The 21380-nt window shown below is 44.3% G+C and overlaps 1 protein-coding gene across 7 annotated transcripts in view; it reads right to left on the bottom strand.

The window, feature by feature from the left end:
• SPTBN1 (spectrin beta, non-erythrocytic 1) overlaps positions 1 to 21380 on the bottom strand; it is a 213146-nt gene that overhangs the window by 68356 nt on the left and 123410 nt on the right. For all 7 annotated transcript variants that reach the window (XM_061432375.1, XM_061432374.1, XM_061432377.1 and 4 more), the window contains one exon: positions 434 to 585. In XM_061432375.1, the coding sequence (XP_061288359.1) occupies positions 434 to 585 (152 nt within the window). The remainder of the gene's footprint in view (positions 1 to 433; positions 586 to 21380) is intronic.

Raw genomic sequence — 21380 nt, 5'->3', positions numbered from 1 at the left:
CAGTTCCTGCTACCTTAAAATGGCACCTCAGATTTTCCAAAGAATCACTAAGACACAAGCTTAGAATTATTCCATGATCTCAAGGGATACAGATTCATCCCGGAGGCCAGCACCCAAGACTGGTCCTTAAATTTCCGGCATCATGCTGTTTAACAGGGGACACCAGCCAGGATCTTTCTGACCAAAGACAGTAACTTTGCCAATAACCAGAACAAGGCCACTTCATTACAGTTCAAGAAAATCATCCAGATTCAAAACTACCCTGGAGCTTTCCCCACCGTGCTCATCACACTCATCAAGCCTCTGCACCTCACAAGTATCAGTCATTAACCACATAAATCTGCAAGAGACAAGCCCAGACTTGATTTTTCAAAAACATTTCCCCACCTATGGTACAAGACACTTCACAGCCACCACCCACCACCCCCCTTACCAGTCTCTCTCCAGAGAGGACCTCCAGTAGCTTGATGAGCATCCGTCCATCCCGAAGGTCAGTGTACAGATCTGTGATCCGGCAGGACACCCGGGCAAGGTGGGAGTTGACCCACTTGGTGAAGGTCTTCTTTTGCACAGCTTCACGTTCATCTGTAAGCAGAGGAGAACTTGCTTTACCACCAATCACAGCCTGGGGGTGGTGGGTGAGGGGCATGAGATGCCAGCCAAAGGAAGAAGAGCAAAGCTCAACTGTAATGAACCTCAAAGTCAACAACTCGGGAACAGAAGAACTGGACAACCCTTGACTGTCTGAGCCCCTAAGCATAACCACCGGCAGAGCATCCTTTGCTTGCACTCACTTCATTTTCTCCACCTCTGCTGAGGAGGCAGCAGGATATGGAAGGCCACAGTGGGCAGTCCCGCCTGATAGTACATACTTGGCCGGCGAAGTTTCTAATGTGTGCGTCACAGCAGTCACTCCTCCAAGGCAAGTGCAGGAGAAGCACTCTGTGCAGAAGGACATGGGGCAGAAAAACTCAGCAGACGGCCAGCAACTGCTTCTTCATGTACAAAGGGTCAGGCATCACCCAACAGGACAAACTCACCTGTGACCTTGATCTACTATGACCCTTTTGCCTGCTTAGCTGGATGTTCAGTGAACAACAGAGAAGATGGTGGGCAGTGTGGCAGAGTACAAGGAGCGCTGGCCAAGCCCTGGGAGAGCAGGGCATGGGCCTGAGGAGACTTGGTCAAATATGTTCTGAGACCCTGGGCTCAGTGTCCCCTTCCATAGAGTGGACGACCATCATTTCCAAGCTTTCGTGGAAGCTTGTGCGTTCGTGGAAAACACCACTGCTGGTTTACGGTCTAAAGTGGGGTGGCTGTACATCTAAATCATCAAGGAAACAGGATTAAGCTTTCCAAGCCTCAGTGATCAGTCTGTCCAAGCCAAAACCAGAAACTCTAGACCCAACTGCCTAGAACAGGCCCTTCGCACCCCATACAAACAGGCTTCCCATCTTCTTGCTCTGCAGAGTGTTTTAAACGCAGGCCATTGCAGATCTTCAATGGAGAGCCATGGAGTGTGCCCAGGCCACTGATTCAAACTCCTTGACTGTTCTCTACCAAGCTCAGCAGAGAGCCACAGAGTGTGCACGGGCCCACTAACTCAAACGCCAACTGTCCTCTACCAAGCTATCCTTTAATCACATACTCACCCCACCGCCAACAGCATGAATTTGTCCTGAAACGACCCAAGACTTCCTCTTTCCTGTGTGAGGCCCAAGCCCACCAAGAAGAAACTACAAGAAAGGGAGGAGACTCCAACAATGTTTTATGTATTTCTGCACCACCAAGTGGCAAGTAAAAAGCAACCTTGCTGATGGGGCGTGTACTTGGTGGCCTGGATGTTCTGGGTTCCTAGGATGGTCAGGGGGCCCTGGGAATATCTGCCTGGAAGGTTCTGCTAAGGCCTCCACCCACCACAGGGAGGAAGCTAGACAGAGACAAGTCTGTGTGAATCACTCAAGTCGTGTCCGACTCTTTGCAACCCCATGGACTGTAGCCCACCAGGCTCCTCTGTCCACGGGATTCTCCAGGGAAGAATACTGGAGTGGGTTGCCATTTCCTTCTCCAGGGGATCTTCCTGACCCAGGGATTAAGCCCAGGTCTTTTGCACTGCAGGCCGATTCTTTACCATCTGAGACAGAGACAAGAGATGAGCGTTTACTGCTGCCAACCAGGCAGGTGAGGCCACCGGGGCACCTTCCAAGATAGCTGCCCACCTGCACAGCCAACAGCTTGCCTGGACCCAATCTCCCGAGAGAACAGCCCACCAGAGGAAAAGAAGGCCTTCCCCCACGACAAAGGCCTACTGAAAACAGACAAAAGATCAAAGAGGGCAGGACTGACAGAACAAGGAAAAAGGCAGTGAGGGCCAGAGTGGAGACTGAAAAAGGAGCTGCGCCAATAACATCATGATCGGTGGCAGAGAAAAGACCCCATGCATTATTAATCACATAATCATCCTGATGGCTGGTATCTTTACAACAGGGACAAGGGAGCTGCATTTTTTGGCCTTAGGTTGGCTGTTCTGAAAGAGCAGGTCCAGAGCAGAGCACACAGACACATGAGGCTTCCCCTCGGGGCATGCCACAGATGGAGAGTGACTTGTGGCTCAGAGGTGTTCAGGGTCAGCTAATTTCTTTCTAAATTATATATCTTTTATGTGCTACATGGTTGGAAATGTCTTTAATAAAGCCCTTGATAGTATCCTAGGCTGTAATTAAAGGGTCTGGGGCTCCATGTCACTACCACACCCAGCCTCTCACGGGAACAAGATGGAAATGAAAACCTGCTTGAATAAAGTTATTCCTGTATCAACAAGTACCACATGTGCCCCCAGCCAACTGTCACTCCTTCAGGTGAATCTCACCTTATAGAAACACCTCCGGCTGCTTTCAGGTTCTGAACGAAGAGGTTCCTTTACGAGGAGACTCTGAGGATCTCCTTCCAGAGACAGTCAGCCACCCCTACAGCACCCTGTCCCGAGGAGTCAGAGCCCAACCCCAACCCTTGTCCTTGGGAAGATGCAAACAATGAGGCCACAGGGGGACGGAACAGAGGGAGCTGAGCGGAAAGAGACGAGGCTGAGGCTCTGTGAGGGGGAGGCTCTCCAGGGCGACTGAGGTCCCCAGGACCTCCAGGAAGAAGTGGGGAAAGAAGAGGAGAAAGAGAAGTTCAAGACCAAATCTAAACAGAAAGAAGGAGAACTTGCTCTCCAGCCCCCTCTCCCACATCTCGCTCTCTCCTCTGCCTCCAGCCTCAAGAGCAAGCTCTGCGTGGTGTGAGCGTGCTAGAAAAACTAGAGGGTTCAAGTTCCTCAGGGTTGCACCACTCACTGGAAAAGGCATGGAAGATTCCATCCAGGGACTGGTCCAGAACCAATGCCCTACGACATATGAGGGGCAGGAAATGGGCTCAGCCGAGAGACACAGAGCCGGGCCGGCTTAGCGTGTCCTCTTACAATGGAGTAATTGGTGAACAACAAACATTTCTGAAGCCGGAAGGAGGGGAAGGGAGGGGGAAAAAAATCTCCCCAGCAGGCCAGCTGAGGATGAGGCCTCCTGTCTTTGGGGACTCCATCCTTTGTTCTGCCCTTCCCGGGAAGGCGCAGTGACATCACCCCTGCACTCCCAACCCAGCAAGGCCGGGGTAGATCTGGCCAGATGCCTGCCCAAGGAGGAGCTGGGAGCCCTAGAGGCAGACAATGGAAGACAGTTCAGAGGCATGTTCCCCACTTCAAACTGCTTTTGCTGGGCCTGAGCTAAGTAAGGAGGCAGCCAGAGCACCAGAGAAAAAGAGCGCCTACTTCTAGTTCTACAAATAGGAGCAGCTCTGGAAAAGGGAGCCCTTATAAGCTCCACTTGATCTGCTTATTTAGACCAGTGGTTCTCAACTGGGGGCCACTCTGCTCCTGAGAGCACATAAGGTGATGTTGGGAATCGAGTGGGTGGAAGTAAAGAGATGCTGTTAAACATCCTCCAGGGCACAGGGCAGACCCTGCAACAAGGAACTAACCAGGAGAAATCCTGGTTTAGACCTCTGGGCTTACACCAACTGAAGCTGACACTAGGACACCCCAGCAGGGGTACTATTCATTTATTCCCTTTGCCCAGGTCAAAGGCTTTTTGACCTGGATAGTGTGCTTGTTGGCTGATGGCAAAAGAAACTCCCTGCCCTCAGGCTCATTCAATTTCACAAAGAGCTGCCACTTTCTGGCAGGGTAGGACAGGCAGTGGGCTTAGTGGTGGTCAGTGTGACATGGGCATTTCTGTCCCCCATGCCATCTGCACCCGTCTTTGCCCTTTCAGGGCCACATACTGCTGTTAATCAATCCAAGTCACGCCTGTATCTCCGCCTAAGAATTCACCCTGAGGAGCCTGACATTGTGGCAAATTCCCATCCATCTCTGCCCCAAACTCAGCAGTGGTGTCTGAAAGGAACAGGTACCCCATAGCTGCTCCCTGTAATGTATTTCAGCCATGCTTGCCCTTCACCTCCAGCCTTATGCTTACGCAGAGGGACTCACCTAAAGGTGGGTCTGGCATTCAATGAGAGGACATCAAAGTGCCTGTCACGTTCTAACTCTCACACTTTTCTCTCACCCTCTCCCTTTCCCAGCAAAGTAGTCTGTTCAACAACCCCAACCATTCAAGTACCTTCCCAAGGATCATGGAATCATATCTCAGGGTAGAACAAGGCCTTGCAAGTCATCTGAGTCAACTTTCTTTTCTTTCTTTAAATCTTTACTGAATTTGTTACAGTATTGCTTCTGTTTTATTTTTTTATTGGCCAGGGATCAAACCCACACCCCCTGCATTGGAAGGCAAAGTCTAAATCACTGGGCCATCGGGGCAGTCCCTAAGTCAACTTCTTTTCAAAAGCAAAAACTCCCTTCTACTGCACCTGAACCAGCTATTTAATTTTTTTTTTTTAAAAAGGGGGAACTGTGTATATACAGTAGCTGCTAAGTCACGTCAGTCGTGTTCGACTCTGTGCGACCCCACAGACGGCAGCCTACCAGGCTCCCCCGTCCCTGGGATTCTCCAGGCAAGAACACTGGAGTGGGTTGCCATTTCCTTCTCCAATGCATGAAAGTGAAAACTCAAAGTGAAGTTGCTCAGTCGTGTCCGACTCTTAGCGACCCCATGGACTGCAGCCTACCAGGCTCCTCCGTCTATGGGAGTTTCCAGGCAAGAGTACTGGAGTGGGTCGCCAGTGCCTTCTCCGGTGTATACAGTAGAGCAGGAGGCTAATAGTTGTACATAAAGAAAACAACTTGTTCTTTCTCTTTAAAATAGCAATACCATTCACCACATACTTACTGTATCCCTGGTACCGATCTGTGTACTTTATTCCCCTAACTATTCCATGATGTGGGACCTATTAACTCTCCAAGGCAGGCTGGCTCCAGAGCCCAGTTCTCAATCACTACTCAATGATGCCTCTACCACAATATTCAAAAAACACGTTTCAATGATAATACTATGAATCACCCTCATCTCACCATCGTAATCCAAGTTTATACTTTTTTAAAGGGTCCACTCCATCACTGAGCAGCTCCAACTGTTGGGGTGCTGTCCCCATCAAGACTAGGTGGCTCTGTGGCCTGCCGAGGAAGCCTGCTCCACCTCTGATGCTATGGAAAATAGATTTCCTCACTCCTTCACATAAAAGCCTTCAGGTCTGAACACTCCTCACTGATCCCTTTTTGCATGACGGTCACAATGTGGTGCACAGATTGAAACCCAAGATGGTACCTGAAGACTTGACCACCTCTTGGAGACCTAAATATCACCGAACACCTACCAATACAAGTTCGGACTTGAAGTAGCCACAGCAACAGCAGTCCAGAAGCATTAACTGGGGATCTTTAATCCCCGGGTCGGGAAGATCCCCTGGAGGACGGCACGACAAGCCACTCCAGTATTCTTGCCTGGAGAATCCCATGGACAGGAGTCTAGCAGGCTACAGTCCATGGGGTCACAAAAGAGTGACTAAACAACAAACATATCAGAGGTGCAACCCTCAGATACAAGAAAAGTGGGGAACCACGTGAGGAAAGGGCAAAATGAAGCCCTAGCCCTTGGAGGGAGAGAGTGGTGAGGTGGTCAGTGTGTAGGTGCAGGGGTTGGCAGTCAGAAAGGACTTGTAAGGCTGCTCTCAAAAATAAGTTTGCCAGGACCACAAATTCTATTGTGGAACCCTGAGAACCTATAACTGAAAAGCAGTTCCAAACACGAAGATCCAACCAGCTAAGTCTTCTTAGCTCCACAGGCTCAGACAGGAACTAGCCAACCACCAGGTCAGTGAGGACCACTGGGAAGCAAATAAGAAACCCAACCTTGAGTGAGTAACAACATTTGCATTGGCCTCTGATTGGAAGGGGTGAATTACATTGACTTTCTAGCATGGTGCTCTTTCCTGAAAATAGAATTCTACAAGATGACACTATCATGCCTCTGAACAATAATTTACACTTTCTCAAAGCTCACTAACTCAGAAGACTAACTTGGTCAGGGATGTGGGACACCAGCGTGCTCTCCAGCAAAGCCCGAGGCTTGGGGGGGGTGGTGGGCTGTTCAGTGTCATCAGCCACCAGTGACACTGACTGTACTGGGTGTCCTGAGGTGTCACTCTATCTCTTCCACTGTTTAGGTTAAGAAGGATTAGGATCTTTTCCTCTGCTATCTAGACGCATTGTCTTTTGTTTTTGATGTGTGTGTGTGTGTGTGTGTGTGTGTGTGTATGTACGTGCTTAGCTGCTCAGTCATGTCCAACTCTTTGTGACCCCATGGACTATAGCCTAATCTGAAATTTTCAGCAGACGTCTCATAGAAAGAGGATGAGATATGTAGAACAGAGAAACATACCTGCTTAATTTCAACCAAAGGGCTGCGAATATCCTCTTCATCATCGCCTTCTATAAACACATAACTGACTTTCTTTCTAGGGAATAACTATGATCAGTATTGGAAGGCTGGAACACTTTTTAAAACTAACTTACTCTAGAGAACTGACTCTAACTGGAAAAATGAACACTGTGTTAGCACGAGTTAAGCTACAGGTTATAGAAATAGCTTTGACGAACAGAAGGGCATTGTGTTATGGAAATGATTGTACAGTATCTTTCCACAACACCCTCTGTACAGAAAGCTAAACATAACCATATTCACCATATGCTTCAGCTCTAGCTATGGAATGGGACGGATGGCAGCCAGGGATGAAGAAAGGCCTGGAGGCATGAAACCATCTCTGGATGGAAAAATAAGGGAAACACAGAAACAAGGACTGACAAATGCCTCCATTTATTATTCTCTCAATGACTGAATTTATACCTGACTGAAAGAAGGAAAATCTTTCTTCTACTTTTCAAACAGTCAGAACCTGTTGGTGTAACCTAGTGTTTTCTATCAGGATCTTCCTCAGATATGCTAAGATAGTCACCTATCTTAAGCAAGAGTTGGCAACCATGTAATTTTTCTCTATATAAACACACAGTCAAGTTAGGTATAGACTTGGGTTCAGAGAAGGAAATGAGGTACAGAATGGAAGCAGAAATCAAAAGGAGACAAGACAATCATTCCATGAATACGTCCCACAGGTAGCTACTTAAATCAACAATACTGTAGAGCAAGCTGAGTAAAGACTCATCTGAAGTGGAGAGTATTAATAAGCTGCAGTATTTACAAAGTGCATACTTCATGCAGAACTCTCTACGCAAGACTTGCCCTTGATGAACTGAAAGCCTAGCTGGGGAAACTACATGGAAAGTTAAAAAATAACAAAAAATATTACAAAGCAGTACAGCTGCCATGAGGATGACCTCAGCAATTTATTTTTTGGGTGTTTGGAAGGTAAAACCCACTATAGTTAGGATGGGTTCAGGCCCCATCATCCAACAGTTACTGAAATCCCTTGCCTCGTGCTTTTCCTATCCTTACCCTTCTTAAACATCAGTGCCAGAATTGTCTCCTCCAAACAGTGGTGTTTCAAAGGCACCACTGCACCAGCACCTTCAGTGTCCCCCAGCCATCTATAAGACAGTCCAAATCTAAGCCTGGTATTCAAGGGTCCTAAGCAGCCTCTGGCAGGACACCTGCTTTCTCTGGGATCCTTCCCAATACCCACCCATCTCCCTGCTCAAATCCAACCCAAAAGATCCTTACTCATCATGTTCTCAACACTCACTTTGCACATTCCTTTCCTCCACCTTTGCTTACACCATTCTAACCTGGAAAGTACTTCTTTTAAGACCCAAGTCAAGATTAGTTCTTCTAAGAGGAATGTACTTGATGGGATGAAGTCTCTCTCTCCTCTGTTTATTATGTACCCTGTGTCCTATCCCCTTATCTGTCTGTAACTGCATCCAGGCCAAGGACCCAACTCCATATCCGCTTAGAGCCTTAGCATGCGCTTGGAGACTGGGGGGTGGAGGATGCACAATAAACATTTGCTGAACATCCAGTGCCTAACAAATAAGCTCTCAAGTTAAGTCTTGTGGCTTCCACTGCTGGTTCCAACTGTTCATGAAGAAAACTGAACTGCAACTGTTCTTTGGGGTCTGATAAATGATAAAAATGCAATTTTGTGATATTGTCTTTCAGATAAGAAGGGGTCCAAAAGCTAATCTAAAAAGTAGTTTCACAGAATTTTGTTTCTGCTTTGTTTGGGAACAATTGCCACCACATGCCCATACAATAAGAGTGACGCTACAAAAACACAGAAGGGTATAATTATAACATTATTTCAACATGACCCAAACAAGCCAAAAGTCACAAGACTTAATTTATACTAATTTTAACAACTTATCCATTAAAGCCCAATTCTTGAGGTTTTTTTTTTTTTCTTTTTAAAGAATTCTAACTCAAAACAAAAGAATACAGTAGGGTGGAGGCCCCATATGTGCCTTGGCTTGAAAAAATAAATAAATCATTTCCCAAGAGTGACATGCAAAATACACAGAGCAGGAAACCGGAAACAGGCAACTGGCTGAATTGATAATAGAGAATCAAACTGTTATCTTGAGGCAGCAAAAGGAAGGAAACTAATCTTTTGACTGAAGGCCCTGTGACGGATTAGTCTGGGGGCCTTTAATTTATGTTTGCTGATTTGTATATAAATAGAACTTGAGTTAAAATACTTTCCCAACAGTTTAACCAGCTTCACGGACAAAACACATGTAAACATCTGTTCTAAATGCATGTGTAGTAAATATGAAATTCTCTGCTAACACTTAACACTCTGATGTGCAGACTATAAAACAACCGTGAACTCCCCGTAACCCGGCGCCTACAGTTTATGTCAGGGGGCAGGGCTTGCAGCTTCCTGAGGGTCTTTCTTGTGAGCAGCACAGCCCGGCTCTGCCAGGGTGGAAACCAAGGCACACAGGGGGAAGCTCTGGAGGAGGCTGCAGTGATGAACTGAGAAAGCAGGCCATATTCCAGGGCTCCCGCCCTGCCATTTTATCACCTCAAGGTGAGCCCCTTAAAGTCACAAACACCGACCCCAAGGCTGTGGAGGAGCCAGAGGTGACAGTAGGGGCCAACTCTGAAACCAAGGCAGAACAGTAGCACTGACTCACCTGAGATGAGAACCAGGGTGAACACCACCAAACCAGAAGGGACGAGTGAGTGCCTTGAAACACAGAGACACAACCTCAGGAAGAAATATTCTGAAATCATCTGCTCAACCGGCCTAGAAATTTGTGGCATGCTTCAAAACACCTTTACAGACAGAAATCCATCCCACTGGCTCTGCTACTCTCCATCTCTGTGGGTCAGGCCAGCAGGGACCAGCCTGAAACTGCAGCCAGGGAAATCAAGAGGGTGAGGGACGGAGTGAGTCCTCCTTCGCTCCTATGCACTGCTGGACGCTGCAGCAGTACCTTGTTTATTATAAGCTGCCAGTTCTGACTAGACAAGGCCCAGAAAGGGTCTGGGGATTCTGCTGAGGGCATCCGGCTAGCAAAGGCACACCAGGATCAGAGCCTAAAGGAATCCTGAAGCTCCCACTCACATCCCCTCCTACTGTGCTTGTGGAAAACACGTTATCTCCCAAACAGCACAAAAACCTCAGCCATCCATCTTGGCTCAGTTTCTTCATGACCAAAATTTAAAACAGGCATTAGCAAACTCTGGCCTTAGAGTCTGTTTCTGTACAGCCTGGGAGCTAGAGGGCTTTTTCTTTCTTTTGAGGGTTGGGAAGGGTCACTGAAGGAGGATGAGGAGACAAGATAGAGACCCTGCATGGCGGCAAAGCCTAACATAGTTTCTATCTGACCTCCACAGAAAAGGTCTGTTGAGTCCAGGTTTAAAACATCTTTTAGAATATCCTTGGTCTCACATCCCATTTGCTAGCTTCTGTTTTCAAGGACATGCAGCTAGGCTGATGTGCTATGGCCACATGCCCTTTCTTTTTTTTTTTTTTACTAGGACTCTGCCCACACATCGGGTCAGGCAGGGGCGGGGTGAGGAGGTGGGGGGACCCTCTCAGCTGAGGAGTATTTATCTGGTTACCACCACACAACAGGATTAACAGTGCTACCCTGGCTGTCAGGAGAGACAAGGCATGGTGAACACCACACGCTGGAACTCAAGGCCACACCTTCACTTCCTGTTCAAAGGATGAGGAAGGGCCATGAGGCTGGGCCCAGATTCCAGGCTCCCGCCCTGCCCCCTGCACACGTGCTCGCGCACACACACACCTCAGGCTCTCGATTCTTACTCTGAAGGACATTTTATTCACCATCACCTCTCCTCCCTAATCCTTCCTGGGAGATTACAAAATATTAGGTAAAGGTGAACTGAGGGTAACTTGTAATATACTCAAAAGATGGAACAGGTTTGGATCGAAAAAGATGGTACATCCTTAATAAACTTTTATGCAGAATGCTCACAATAATACAGACTAACTAGGAGAGAATTTTCTAAGGGGCAAACATAATAGGTACACTAAAGCCTTTATGAAGGTAATTTAATTGCAATATATGATGGTGTGTGTGTGGTATTACTTTTTCTAAGCAACAACTAAAGAAACAGTGAATAATATATTCTAAACCAGACTACTATATGGCACACAAATTCACAGGTAAAGGTAAAATTCTGCAAGTCATTGTTAAGGGCTTTTCCTGCAATTCATTTTTAAGGGCTTAAAGGGAGGTTTGTATTACAGGACTCTCAGGTACGTGTGGTGAGAGAGGAGTTTGCTATGCATCTTTTTTCATGTAATGAGCAAAAAAGGGAGCTATTCTGGACAGTACACTGAAAATCAAACAGCGCATGCCCTAGCTCTTGATGACTTTTCTTCTTCTCTAGTTTTCCAGAATTCTTCAGGTCAATGGTGCAGGGAGTAAAATTGAAATGTCTTTCATACACTAGAGTCACATTATTGTCAGATACTCAAGATACAAGAGGATACTTACTACTTGGTGTTTTCAAAGAGGCTGATGCTGCCAACAAGATGACTGCTCCAACTCCAGCCTCTCGGTACAGTTCCTGATAGCTAGTCTATACAGTGAAGATGTCCAAATTAACTGTAATTCACTGAGGACAAAAAGCTCAGATCCAAAAGACTCTTGTTTTAAACCACACAAACAAGAAGGAAGGAGCAAAGACCTAAAAGTCACCCTAAAGCTGTCTGCTTTTCACGAATAGTATAGTGTTTACTGTCAGAGGCAACAAGAAAACCCAGGTGGCACTATGGTAAAGAACCAGCCTGCCAATGCAGGAGATGTAAGAGACGTGGGTTTGACACCTGGATAGGGAAGATCCCCTGGAGGGAGGGGGAAGGCATGGCAACCCATTGCAGTATTCTTGCCTGGAGAATCCCACTGACAGAGGAGCTTGGCCGGCTACAGTCCACGGGGTCGCAAAGAGTTGGACACAACTGAAGCGACTTAGCATGCATACATAGTGCTCACTGGGCTTCCCTGGTGGCTCACTGGTAAGGAATCCACCTGCCAGTGCAGGAGACGCAGGTTCAATCCCTGGGTTAGGAAGATGCCCTGCAGAAGGAAACGGCAACCCACCCCAGTGTTCTTGCCTAGGAAATCCCACGGACAGAGAGGCTTGGTGGGCTACAGTCCATGGGGTCCCAAGAGTCGGACATGGCTTAGCACCTAAATGACAACAACAACAATAGTGTTTACTAAAATAATCATCTCTGAATGAATTGACTATGGAAGTGCCCATGTAACAAAAATCTAAGGTATCATGGAAGGCCTCCAAAGAAGGCTATGTGTGTAAATTTAATCTAAAAAGAACTGGCATTTTGAAACAAAGAAGCCACAGTGATGCCTGTTATCACTTGTATCTATATAATGATGACAAGGTTTCACTTAGTGAGAAGAGAAGTTATATATAAAAACAAATGAAACAAAATTTTAAAACTGGCCAATTTTAAAACTGGCTTCTTTCCTGAAGAGCATTACAAATTAGTCACCTAAACCCCTTCTTGCCAGTAACCACGATGCACCGCAAAAACTATCAGGGATGAAGTGGCAGAATAATAAATTAAGTAAGGCTGTCTCAACTTCAGTGCCAAACTTCAAAATTAAATAAGCCCAAGCTTTCATGTGTGTTTGGGGAAAGACGTCCAAACTACACTTGGATTTCTAACTAGCAGTTGTGCCAAGATGAAAATACAAAATGCATAATGCTATAAAGATAAGCTCCTCTCTGGACTGCACTAAATAATTTTAGAGCTTAGCACTATTTTCTACATGATATCATAATGCATCAAACCCAAATTTCACTTCTTACTGTATATTCTTCATCCAAGAAGCAATAACTGAATGATAAATTCTGACCCAATCTTCGATTATATATTTAACTCAGCCAACTATTTTGCCGGAAATTGACTCCACATAGAACAGAAAATGGTCTACAGTCTAGTATCTGACATTCAGCCATACAGGTCTACGGTCATTTTTTTTTTTCCCAACTTGGGTCAATCTATCAACCAATGAGCAATGATTTATTGAGTAAATGCTATAAAGACATTGGAAAGAACACCTAAAAGTTCTGAGTTCTTACCTATGGTAATCGTTTCCTAATTATGCAAACATTAAATCATTATATAGAACACCTGAAACTGGTAATACTTTACATCAACTGCATTTCAATTTTAAAAAGCTTACCAGCAATTTTCAATTCCTTAAGAATTCATAGCACTAGATAACTGATGCCCATGCTCAACTACCATTTAGTTATTTTTAAGGTGTCAAAATGAAAAAGAGAAAATTATAACTCACAGGTTAAACAATTCTGCTAACTTCCTCTGTGGTTTTCCTCAACCCCACACATAGAATAAGTGGTCACCCAAGATTTCTTACAAAGCCAAATAGTACAGTTTTGGTGGGCAGATTCTATAAGTACACAGTGTACAGTACTTTGCTTTAATAAAGGAGGACAGAAAAACTGGAGGAGGAGATGGCCTCACAGTCAAACCCTCTAATGATCTAGTCAAACAGCTGGGCAGAGGGTGTCCCTGGACAGGCCCTCACTCTAATCAAAGGAGACCAGGACAGTTAACTAGTTTTTTTTTTTTTTTTAATCAGTATCTATTTCTCATTGATGGGAACTCTCATCAAAGCTTTAAAGTACAGTTTTACAGAAGACAATGCACCAGGTATGCCCTAGATCTGGTGGAATCTTCCTAGCTTACAACTGGTCATTTACCTTAATTTCTTAAAATGAAAAAAGTAACAAAAGGGGGCGTGAACAGGAAGATTAGTTTTTTCGCTGTTTTATTTGTCTTAGAAACTTAAATCTGTTGCACAGTGTTGCTTAACTTAAATGCAAGTGTCTTCCCACAGAACCTTTCTATTTTTTTATTTATATTTATTTATCCTTGGAAAAAAAGTTATGACCAACCTAGACAGCATATTAAAAAGCAAAGACATTACTTTGCCAACAAAGCTCCATGTAGTCAAAGCTATGGTCTTTCTAGTAGTCATGTATGGATGTGAGAGTTGGACTGTGAAGAAAGCTGAGTGTTGAAGAATTGATGCTTTTGAACTGTGGTTTGGAGAAGACTCTTGAGAGTCCCTTGGACTGCAAGGAGATCTAACCAGTCCATCCTAAAGGAGATCAATCCTGAGTATTCATTGGAAGAACTGATGCTAAAGCTGAAACTCCAATACTCTGGCCACCTGATGTGAAGAACTGACTCATCTGAAAAGACCCTGATGCTGGGAAAGATTGAAGGCAGAAGGAGAAGGGGACGAGAGAGGATGAGATGGTTGGATGACATCACCAACTCAATGGACATGAGTTTGAGTAGGCTCCATGAGTTGGTGTTGGACAGGGAAATCTGGTGTGCTGTAGTCCATGGGGTCACAAGGAGTCAGACATGATTGAGAGACTGAACTGAACTGAACCTGTTCTTATTGGGGCATGCTGGATCTTTATTTGTGGCATGCAAACTCTTAGTCGCAGCATGTGAGACCTGAGTTACTGAGATCCTGGTTCCCTGGCCAGGGATCAAACCCAGGCCCTTTGCATTGAGAGAACAGTCTTAGCCACTGGACCACTAGGGAAGTCCCTCCATAGAACTTATATAACGTCCCAAAGCACACACCCCACATGCAGGCCCTCACCCATCCCTTTTCTCTCCCATCACTACAAGCAATATGTTAACTCTCACTTCACAACATTGAGGGCTTATGACAGGTGTGTTGACCTGGCTGCTGTGGTTTTATCCATCTGTAAGGGAATGGGCCTGTCACAGGAGAAGCTTGACTCCTGGTTACCTAGACGTGGCCTGGGAACTCTACTGCTATAGCTGACTTGTTCTTTGGGACATTTTATTGCTTAATAAAGACCTTGGCTGTTTCTCCTCAACAGATTCTATAAAGATAATAATCTTGGAACTGGGTGGGAAGGGCTGGAGGCTCAGAGATGTTCCGTTGGGGTGGTAGATAGCAGAAATTCCACTTCCAGGACTAGGTGAAGGAAGGTGAAAATAAACTGTTTCTTGAATTTGAAAAACAAATCTTATCCAAAGACATAGAGAAATGGACATATGAGTATGTACTGGGTAGGAGGCTAAGTGGGCAATATAAAAATTTTTTAAATGCATTTCCTCCATGTACCAATCACACCTCTATATACTTTGTAGAAATACTTGTACATAAAGATGTACAGGATATGAACTGCAGATTTTTTTAAATAATTGTAATAAATGGAGGGCAAAAACAACATGTTGTTTAATTGTTAAGTCATGTCAGACTCTTTGTGATCCCATGGATTGTAGCCCTCCAGGCTCCTCTGTCCATGGGATTCTCCAGGCAAGAATTCTGGGGTGGGTTGCCATTTCCTTGTCCAGGGGGTCTTCCCAACTCAACCCAAGGATTGAACTCCTGAACTGCAGGCGGATTCTTCACCGCTACACCACTGGAGAAGCCCTTACTGCCCCCCACCCCTACAAAAAAAAAAAAAACAAACCATAAGACCAAAAACAACTAAATATATTAATAGACTGATTAAACTATGATTCATTCATATAAAAGAACACTATATACATGCCAAAATAGAGTAAGGGAAACGAATGAAGAGTTACTTAGAGAATAGCATATATATTTTGCATGATCCTATTAGTATCTATTTATTTACGTTTAAGTATATAAAAAGGTATAGGAAGATACTTTTCAAACCATTAACTCTAATTATCCCAAGAGAGCAGCAGATGTAGAAGGCATTTCTGTTTCTGTATTTCTGCACTGTTTTTTTTGTTGTTGTTAATGAACACATACCATTTTTTAAATATGTCAAGGGCATTTCCATTTGCAGAGAAAAACATGTAACTCATTTTTATTTGATAAGAGAATTAAGGTTCACCAGTGGGTCTGAGATTGATGAGTATGGGGGGAAAAAAAGGGGCACTCACCAGAGAAAAACAAATTCTCCCTGGGCACCACAAAGGGTCAAATGTGAAATGCTGCCTTCAGTGAGCACTCCTAAATAAATAAAATACCAACCTGAATTTCCATGTCTTTCTTCTGGAGACTACTCAATGAGTATTTAACCTTATAAAACACTTATAAGCACAATAAGGCAAACAAATATTAATACTCCCTTTCAATAGGGAACTGAGGATATTATTATAACACAAAAATTAGTGACAATCACTGAAGAAACACTAGTTTTCAAATCAGGATCCCCAAGGGCATGCTCCAAGTACACTTTCTCACCTGTGTTTTGGTCAGAAACATTCCATTACTGGAGTTCCACTTCAGATTTATGGGAAAAACAAATTCTATTTTTAAAAGGTATTTGCAAACTGCTGTACTGAGCAACGGGAAATAAAGAGAGATATTATGCAGTTTACTGTTTAATGACACAGCAGCCTCGATGACAGGTAATTATACTGCACGGCAATGAGGAACAAGCAACACACCGGAGAGAGATTAACCGATCAGACATGAGTCAAGGGGTCAAAGCTTCACAGTTGAGATCTGACTCAAGATGACATCACAAATCAGCAGCAAGGAGAGGATCAGAGCCCACCAGCTGGGGTTGATCTACCTACCAGCACTCCAGCCACTCAAGTGGGAAGTTCGACGGACGTGATCCTGAACAATTGGGGATCTCCCACATCCACCCCCATACTTACAAGTTTATGGAGCACTTACCAGAAGGGCCACACAACGCCCTTCTGAGCACTTCACCCAAACTTATTTAATTCTCACAACCACACTGTGCAGCAGGTACTCTTATCATTAAACATATTTTGCCTAAGAATAAACTATAAGGCTCCGAAAGGTTCAGTGGCTTGCCCACAGTCACAAAGCAAGCACAGTTCCAAAAGCCAGACGCAAGGACTGGTGCCACAGCCCTCACTACTCCAAACAGAATTGTACATCAGCAAAGACCTTACCAGCACAATTAATATGAAATTAGGCTCAAGTCTCAACGATGAATTGGTTTATTCCCAACCTACAGGGACCATGTAGAACTAATTCCCTTAGTTCCATCCACCTTAATTCCTGACAATTCCAAAACCAAAACTTTTACTTATAATTCAATGATGGCAGAGGTCCTCATCAGAAAGCCCTCCATGTTTTCAGCTGTTCTTCCCCTTTCACCAGGGTCTCTTCAAGGTACATCAAGGCAGGTGCTCTTCTCCCCTGCCTCCCACTGGGGAGGGGTGTAATTCACCGTGCCCTCAGTCACCACCAATCCAAACCCAAGATCAACACCTTTCTTTCTGCCATCACCTTTAGCTATAACACAGAAATGTCTTATGATTCTCTCCTATCCCAAACCCCATTTAAAGTATTTTTTTAGATTCTGGAACCACTGAGTCAAGAAAATAGCTTTGTGATTGTTTTGCCATCATGTATTTTTTCAGAGAGATGAGATCATTTAACATTGTACTTGTTTTTTTTTTTTTTAAAGGCATCAATATCAACCCAAAGCTTTGAACAGGCCTAGGTTATACACAGCCAGACTCCAGGTGTGTGTGTTTTCCTTTTAGCTTGGTTTCCAGAGCCATCCTATTTTTGGCCCTGATAACTACAGGCACTCCACATACCAAACCACAGAGCAGTGCCTCCTCAGCCAGGGCAGAGAGAAACGCCTGATGTCTGGCATGGGGAAAGGTCTTCATTCAGATTTGAAAGTAAGTAGAGCAATTATTTAATAAAAATACATAGCTCGGGGTAATTAGCAGGAGCAACAAAAGTGTTTAGCTGTTTTCCCTTTTTATCTTGAGGCAGTTCCAATAGACAAATGCTCAGGATTAATGAAGTTTAATGAGACCTGCAGCAGCTGGCTAATTAGTCAGTGAAGAGGAAAGCAGTACTGACAAGGGAAAAGGGGCTTTATTCCTGTTATGAGCCCAGGCCTTGGACAGTTCTCCTAAACTGTGGGGCTATACCCCCAAGAAAATTCCTGAAAACCTCAAAGTGGTCCCAGGGCATATTAAACAAATTTTTTTTCTTTTTTAAAGGCAAAGAAACCAAAGCATGAATGCTGGCTTCCCCAGAGCTGGTCCACCAGATGAGGAGGAGTGGCTATGGGAGCCCAGAGGCTGTGGCAGCTTGGCACCAGCCATAGTTCCCAAAGGAGCAGCACCAAATTTTGTCAACATCAAAGAGTGACCACACCCTGGGGAAGCTGGACAGTCACCATCTTATGTCTCACTGAAGATCTTACAGAGAATCCTCAATTCTGAGCATCCCTTCCTCCCCAAAACTAAGAATATTTAAAAGGCTATTAATTATGAAGAAGCAGCACTTAATAACAAAGGGAATCTCTTCTGTTCTCCATCCTGCGCTTGGATCATCATTTTAAAAACTGCACAGCAGGAACCCAAATCCTTTCAGAACTAACTAGTTACTAGCAGCAAATTCCCCTTCATGGATCACAGCCTTGTCGTGGTGAAGGGGCTTGCATAACTCAATGAAGCTATGAGCCATGCTGTGCAGGGCCGTCCTATGACCATTAGGACGGGTCATAGTGGAGAGTTCTGACAAAATGTGGTCCACTGGAGGAAGGAATGGCAAACCACTCCAGTATTCTTGCCTAGAGAACCCCACGAACAGTAGGAAAAGGCAAAAGATATGACACCAGAAGAGGGGCCCCCAAGTTGGAAGGTGTCCAGTATGCTAATGGGAAAGAGCTCCATTTTTTCTGGAGCTAAGATGTATAGCTCCAGAAAGAATGTAGTGGCTGGGCCAAAGAAGAAATGACACTCAGCTGCGGATGTGTCTGGTGGTGAAAGTAAAGTCCTTTGCTGTAAAGAACAATACTGCATAGGAATCTGAAATGTTAGGTCCATTAATTAAGGTAAATTGGACATGGTCAAGCAGGAGATGTTAAGAATGAACATCAATGTCTCCGGAATCAGTGAACTAAAATGGACAGGAATGGGCGAATTTAATTCAGATGACCATTATTATCTACCACTGTGGGCGAGAATCCCTTAGAGGAAATGGAGTAGCCCTCGCAGTCAACAAGAGTCCAAAATGCACTACCTGGGTACAATCTCAAAAATGATAGAATCATCTTGGTTTGTTTCCAAAGCAAACCATTCAACATCACAGTAATCCAGGTCTATTATGCCCAACCCCTAATGCTGAAGAAGGTGAAGTTCACCAGTTCTATGAAAACTCTCAACACCTTCTAGAACTAACACCAAAAAGATGCCCTCATCATCATAGGGGACTGGAATGCAAAAGTAGGAAGTCAATAGATACTCAGAATAATAGGCAAGTTTGGCCTAGGAATACAAAATGAAGCAGGGCAAAGGTTAACGGAGTTTTTGTCAAGAGAACACTCTGGTCATAACAAATACTCTTTTCCACAACCCAAGAGATGATTTTACACATTGACATCACCAGACAGTTAATATCAAAATCAGACTGATTATGTATTTTGCAGCCGGAGATGGAGAGGCTCTAAGCAGTCAGCAAAAACAAGACCTGGGGCTGACTATGGCTCAGATTATCAGCTCCTTTTGCAAAATTCAGGCTTAAATTCAAGAAAATGGGGAAAACCACAAAACTATTCAGGTATGACCTAAATGAAATCCCTTATGATTATACAGTGGAGGTGACCAATAGATTCAAGGGATTAGATCTGGTAGACAGAGTGCCCGAAGAACCAAGGTCAGAGGTTCATTAACACTGTGCAGAAGGCAATGACCAAAACCATCCCATAAAAAAATGAAATGCAAGAAGGAAAAGTGGTTGTCTGAGGAGGCTTCACAAATAGCTGAGGAAAGAAGAGAGGCAAAAGGCAAGGGACAAAGGGAAAGATATACCCAACTGAATGCAGAGTTCCAGAGAATAGCACGAGGAGATAAGAAGACCTTCTTATATGAACAATGCAAAGAAACAAGAGGAAAAAAAACAGAATGGGAAAGACTAGGTATCTCTTCAAGAAAATTGGGAGATACAAAGGGTAAATTTCATGCAAAGATGGGCACAATAAAGGACAGAAACTGCAAGGACCTTATAGAAGCAGAGGAGATTAAGAAGAGGTGGCAAGTATACACAGAAGAACTGTACAAAAAGGTCTTAATGACCCGGATAACCACGATGGTGTGGTTACTCCAAACATCCTAGAGTATGAAGTCAAGTGGGCCTTAGGAAGCATCACTAGGAACAAACCTAGTTGAGATGATGGCATTCCAGTTAAGCTATTTAAAATCCTAAAAGATGATGTTGTTAAAGTCCTGCACTCAATATGCCAGCAAATTTAGAAAACTCAGCAGTGGCTACAGGACTGGAAAAACTCAGTTTCATTCCAATCCCAAAGAAGGACAATGCCAAAGAATGTTCAGACTGTTGTACAACTGTGCTCATTTCACATGTTAGCAAGATTATGCTCAAAATCCTTCAAGTTTAGGCTTCAAAAGTACATGAACCAGAACCTCCAGATGCACAAGCTGAGTTTAGAAAAGGCAGAGGAACCAGAGATCAAATTACCAACATTCACTGGATCATGGAGAAAGCAAGGGAATTCCAGAAAAACATCTACTTCTGATTCACTGACTACACTAAAGCCTTTGACTGTGTGGATCACAACAAGTAGGAAATTATTAAAGAAATGGGAGTACCAGACCACCTTACCTGTTTCCTGAGAACCCTGTATGCAGGTCACGAAGCAATAGTTAGAATAGGACATTCAACAACAAACTTGTTCAAAACTGGGAAAGGAGTACGTCAAGGCTGTATACTGTCACCCTCTTATTTAATTTATATGCAGAGTACAACATGCGAAATTCCAGGCTCGATGAATCAAAAGCTGGAAGCAAGATTGCCAGGAGAAATATCAACAACCTGAGGTATGCAGATGATATCACTCTAATGGCACAAAGTGAAGAGAAACTAAAGAGCCTCTTGATGAAGATGAAAGAGGAGAGTGAAAAAGTTGGCTTGAAACTGAACTTTGAAAAAACTAAGATCATGGCATCCCGTCCCATCACTTCATGGCAAATAGATAGGGAAAAAGTGGAAGCTGTGGCAGACTTTATTTTCTTGGGCTCCAAAAATCACTGCGGATGGTGACTGCAACCACAAAATTAAGACACTTGCTCCTTGGGAAAAAAGCTATGACAAACCTAGACAGCATATTAAAAAGCAGAGACATCACTTTGCCAACAAAGGTCCATCTAGTCAAAGCTATAGTTTTTCTAACAGTCATGCACAGATCTGACAGTTGGACTATAAAAAAGGCTGACTGCTGAAGAGTTGATACTTTTGAACTGTGGTGTTGGAGAAGACTCTTGAGTCCCTTGGACTGCAAGGAGATCCAACCAGTCAATCCTAAAGGAAATCAACCCTGAATATTCATTGGAAGGACTGATGGGGAAACTGAAGCTCCAATACTTTGGCCACCTGATGTGAAGAGCAGACTCACTGGAAAAGACCCTGA

Source organism: Bos javanicus, chromosome 11 (assembly GCF_032452875.1).
Source record: "Bos javanicus breed banteng chromosome 11, ARS-OSU_banteng_1.0, whole genome shotgun sequence".
Classification (NCBI taxonomy): Eukaryota; Metazoa; Chordata; class Mammalia; order Artiodactyla; family Bovidae; genus Bos; species Bos javanicus.
This window is presented reverse-complemented; position numbering and strand designations above follow the sequence as displayed.